This window comes from Entelurus aequoreus, linkage group LG01 (genome assembly GCF_033978785.1).
Source record: "Entelurus aequoreus isolate RoL-2023_Sb linkage group LG01, RoL_Eaeq_v1.1, whole genome shotgun sequence".
NCBI lineage: Eukaryota > Metazoa > Chordata > Actinopteri > Syngnathiformes > Syngnathidae > Entelurus > Entelurus aequoreus.
The window spans coordinates 65,761,760-65,764,259 of record NC_084731.1 but is presented as its reverse complement, the minus strand read 5'-3'; the positions used below and the strand labels follow the sequence as shown (position 1 = coordinate 65,764,259).

The 2,500-nt window shown below is 38.7% G+C and overlaps 1 protein-coding gene across 1 annotated transcript in view; it reads left to right on the top strand.

Annotated features, from left to right (window-relative positions):
• The window catches only part of LOC133655864 (histone deacetylase 7-like), a 159,399-nt gene that overhangs the window by 67,998 nt on the left and 88,901 nt on the right, over positions 1-2,500 (top strand). Inside the window, exons 4-5 of the mRNA XM_062056453.1 lie at positions 168-270; positions 347-414. Of these exons, the coding sequence (XP_061912437.1) occupies positions 168-270; positions 347-414 (171 nt within the window). The remainder of the gene's footprint in view (positions 1-167; positions 271-346; positions 415-2,500) is intronic.

The following is a 2,500-nucleotide window of genomic DNA, read 5'->3' as shown; positions in this document are numbered from 1 at the left end:
ATATGTTTTGTGGCAATTCTAACTTTGACCACTGCGTCAGTTGCTATGTTGGGTGGCGCTTTCCATCATTTTCAGCAGACTGCATTGCAAAATGATGACCCCCCCACCATCCTCCCTATCAATCCCTCCGTACATGCTGTTGCAGTGACACTGATGGTGATTGACAGGTGCCGTGTCCAGTCCCCTGGTCCGGCAGAAACTGCGGGAGCACATAATCATGAAGAAGCAGCCCGCTCATCACAAACACAGCAGTCCTACGCCCGGACACACGTGAGTTGGAGAGTCCCTCTCATTATTTCAAATCATCAGGGGACACTTCAGCACCCTTTTTGTTGTCATGACCAAGGCACCCGCTTGTAGAGACGCCTCAGTCGTCACCCGCCGACACCCAGCGGAAGGAACTGCGGAGAACAGGTGAGATATTCTTCCTCTGGGTCCTACTTTGTCAGTATGTTATCCTGTGTGTGTGTGTGTGTGTGTGTGTGTGTGTGTGCGTGCGTGCGTGCGTGCGTGCGTGCGTGCGTGCGTGCGTGCGTGCGTGCGTGCGTGTGTGTGTGTGAGTGTTTTAGTTACTTCTAAATCACTAATCCTCATCTTCATGGCGACAAATAAAGTAAGTTTCTCAGAGGTAATATTATCACTGGAGGATGAGGAATAGCTAAACATGCTTCACTACACACCGTAGGAGGATACAATAGCTCACCGCTAACAGCAAGCTAACGCTCCTGAATGTAAACAAATGCCATGGGTGTATCTACACAGACATCGGCTGTAATGATACCAAGTACAATAGCGTATCTAGTCGATACTACTATGATTACATCGATATTTTTTATCATCACAAAATATTTTTTCTTTTTTTTTAAAAAAAATCATATTTTGTTTATAAACTCAGTAAATATGTCCCAGGACACATGAGGACTTTGAATATCAATCAATCAATCAATCAATGTTTATTTATATAGCCCTAAATCACAAGTGTCTCAAATATGACCAATGTATGATCCTACTTGGAATCGGATCAATACCTAAATGTGTGGTATCAACCAAAACTAATGTAAAGTATCAAAGAAGAAAAGAATAAGTGATTATTACATTTTAACAGAAGTGTAGATAGAACATGTTAAAACAGAAAATAAGCAGATATTAACAGTAAATGAACAAGTAGATTAATAATAAATTTTTTACAGTTTGTCCCTCATAATGTTGACAAAATAATAGAATGATAAACTACACAATATGTTACTGCATACGTCAGCAGACTAATTAGGAGTCTTTGTTTGTTTACTTACTACTAAAAGACAAGTTGTCTAGTATGTTCACTATTTTATTTAAGGACTAATTTATAATAATATAAATTACAATAATAAACATATGTTTCATGTACCCTAACATTTTCTGTGAAAATAAAGCCAATAACGACATGTTTTTAGGTCCTCTTTATTTGGAAAAGTATCGAAAAGTATCAAAATACATTTTGGTATTGGTACCAAAATATTGGTATGGGGACAACTCTAGTCTGGAGTAATACAAACAACAGATCCAAACAGTTGACTGAGGTATGAGTAAAATGAGCACATAACAGGTTTCTCTCAGCCTGTGACTAAAAGGAAGGAGTGCTTTCTTCTGCTTGCACATCTCTGCCAGCACACTTAGCATTCTGAACTCAAACCTGAACACCCTCCCTCTGTGCTTTAGGATTCTGATCAGACGAAGTACCTACTATGCTGTTGATCAGGATTCCTACGCACGCTTATGCCATCGACTGTATTTTACGGACTGTAGAGGGCACCCACCCACTTAATTATAGGGGGAAAAGTATTTGTCGGACGCATATGTATATGTTGCAAAATGACTTGTTTACACAGAAAGATAAATGTTTATTTACATACCTTTAACTATTTCTAAACAGCAGTAAAATGGCTAATCAAACAAAACAGAAGTCATCGTCAGCTAAACAGACTCAAAACTGTAAGTTAATAATACCAACACAGACACTCGTAAACATGTTGGCATATTAGCTATCGCTAACAACGCTAGCGTCATTGGGTTATGTTAAGACGTACAAATATGCGTAATAACACTCCCATCACACATGGGACGGTTTATTAAGTAAGAATTGTTTTAGTTATATTGTAAAACTTGCAAACATTGCTTGAAGTGATGAATGAAGAATCCGTAAGAGTAGAAACGCTATGGATGGCTAGAAGACCGAACGATACTGCGTTTGGGAAAACACAAACGAACAAAATGGAATGACACTGCAGCACCTGCAGTGAGCAATTAGTCCAAAAGATGGCGCCATAGCACAAACAATAACACACCTCTTCAGCCTTTTTGCTTGATTTTACATTTTTTATGGCCTCAGCGAAGAAAGATTCATAAATTAGCCGCACGTCTTATAAGTGTGTGAGAAAAAAGTAACAGCTCATAGTCCAGAATTTACGGTAAATCAATAATTTGTTCTTTTCTGAAAACTTTTTTAAGTTTCGAGTTTAAC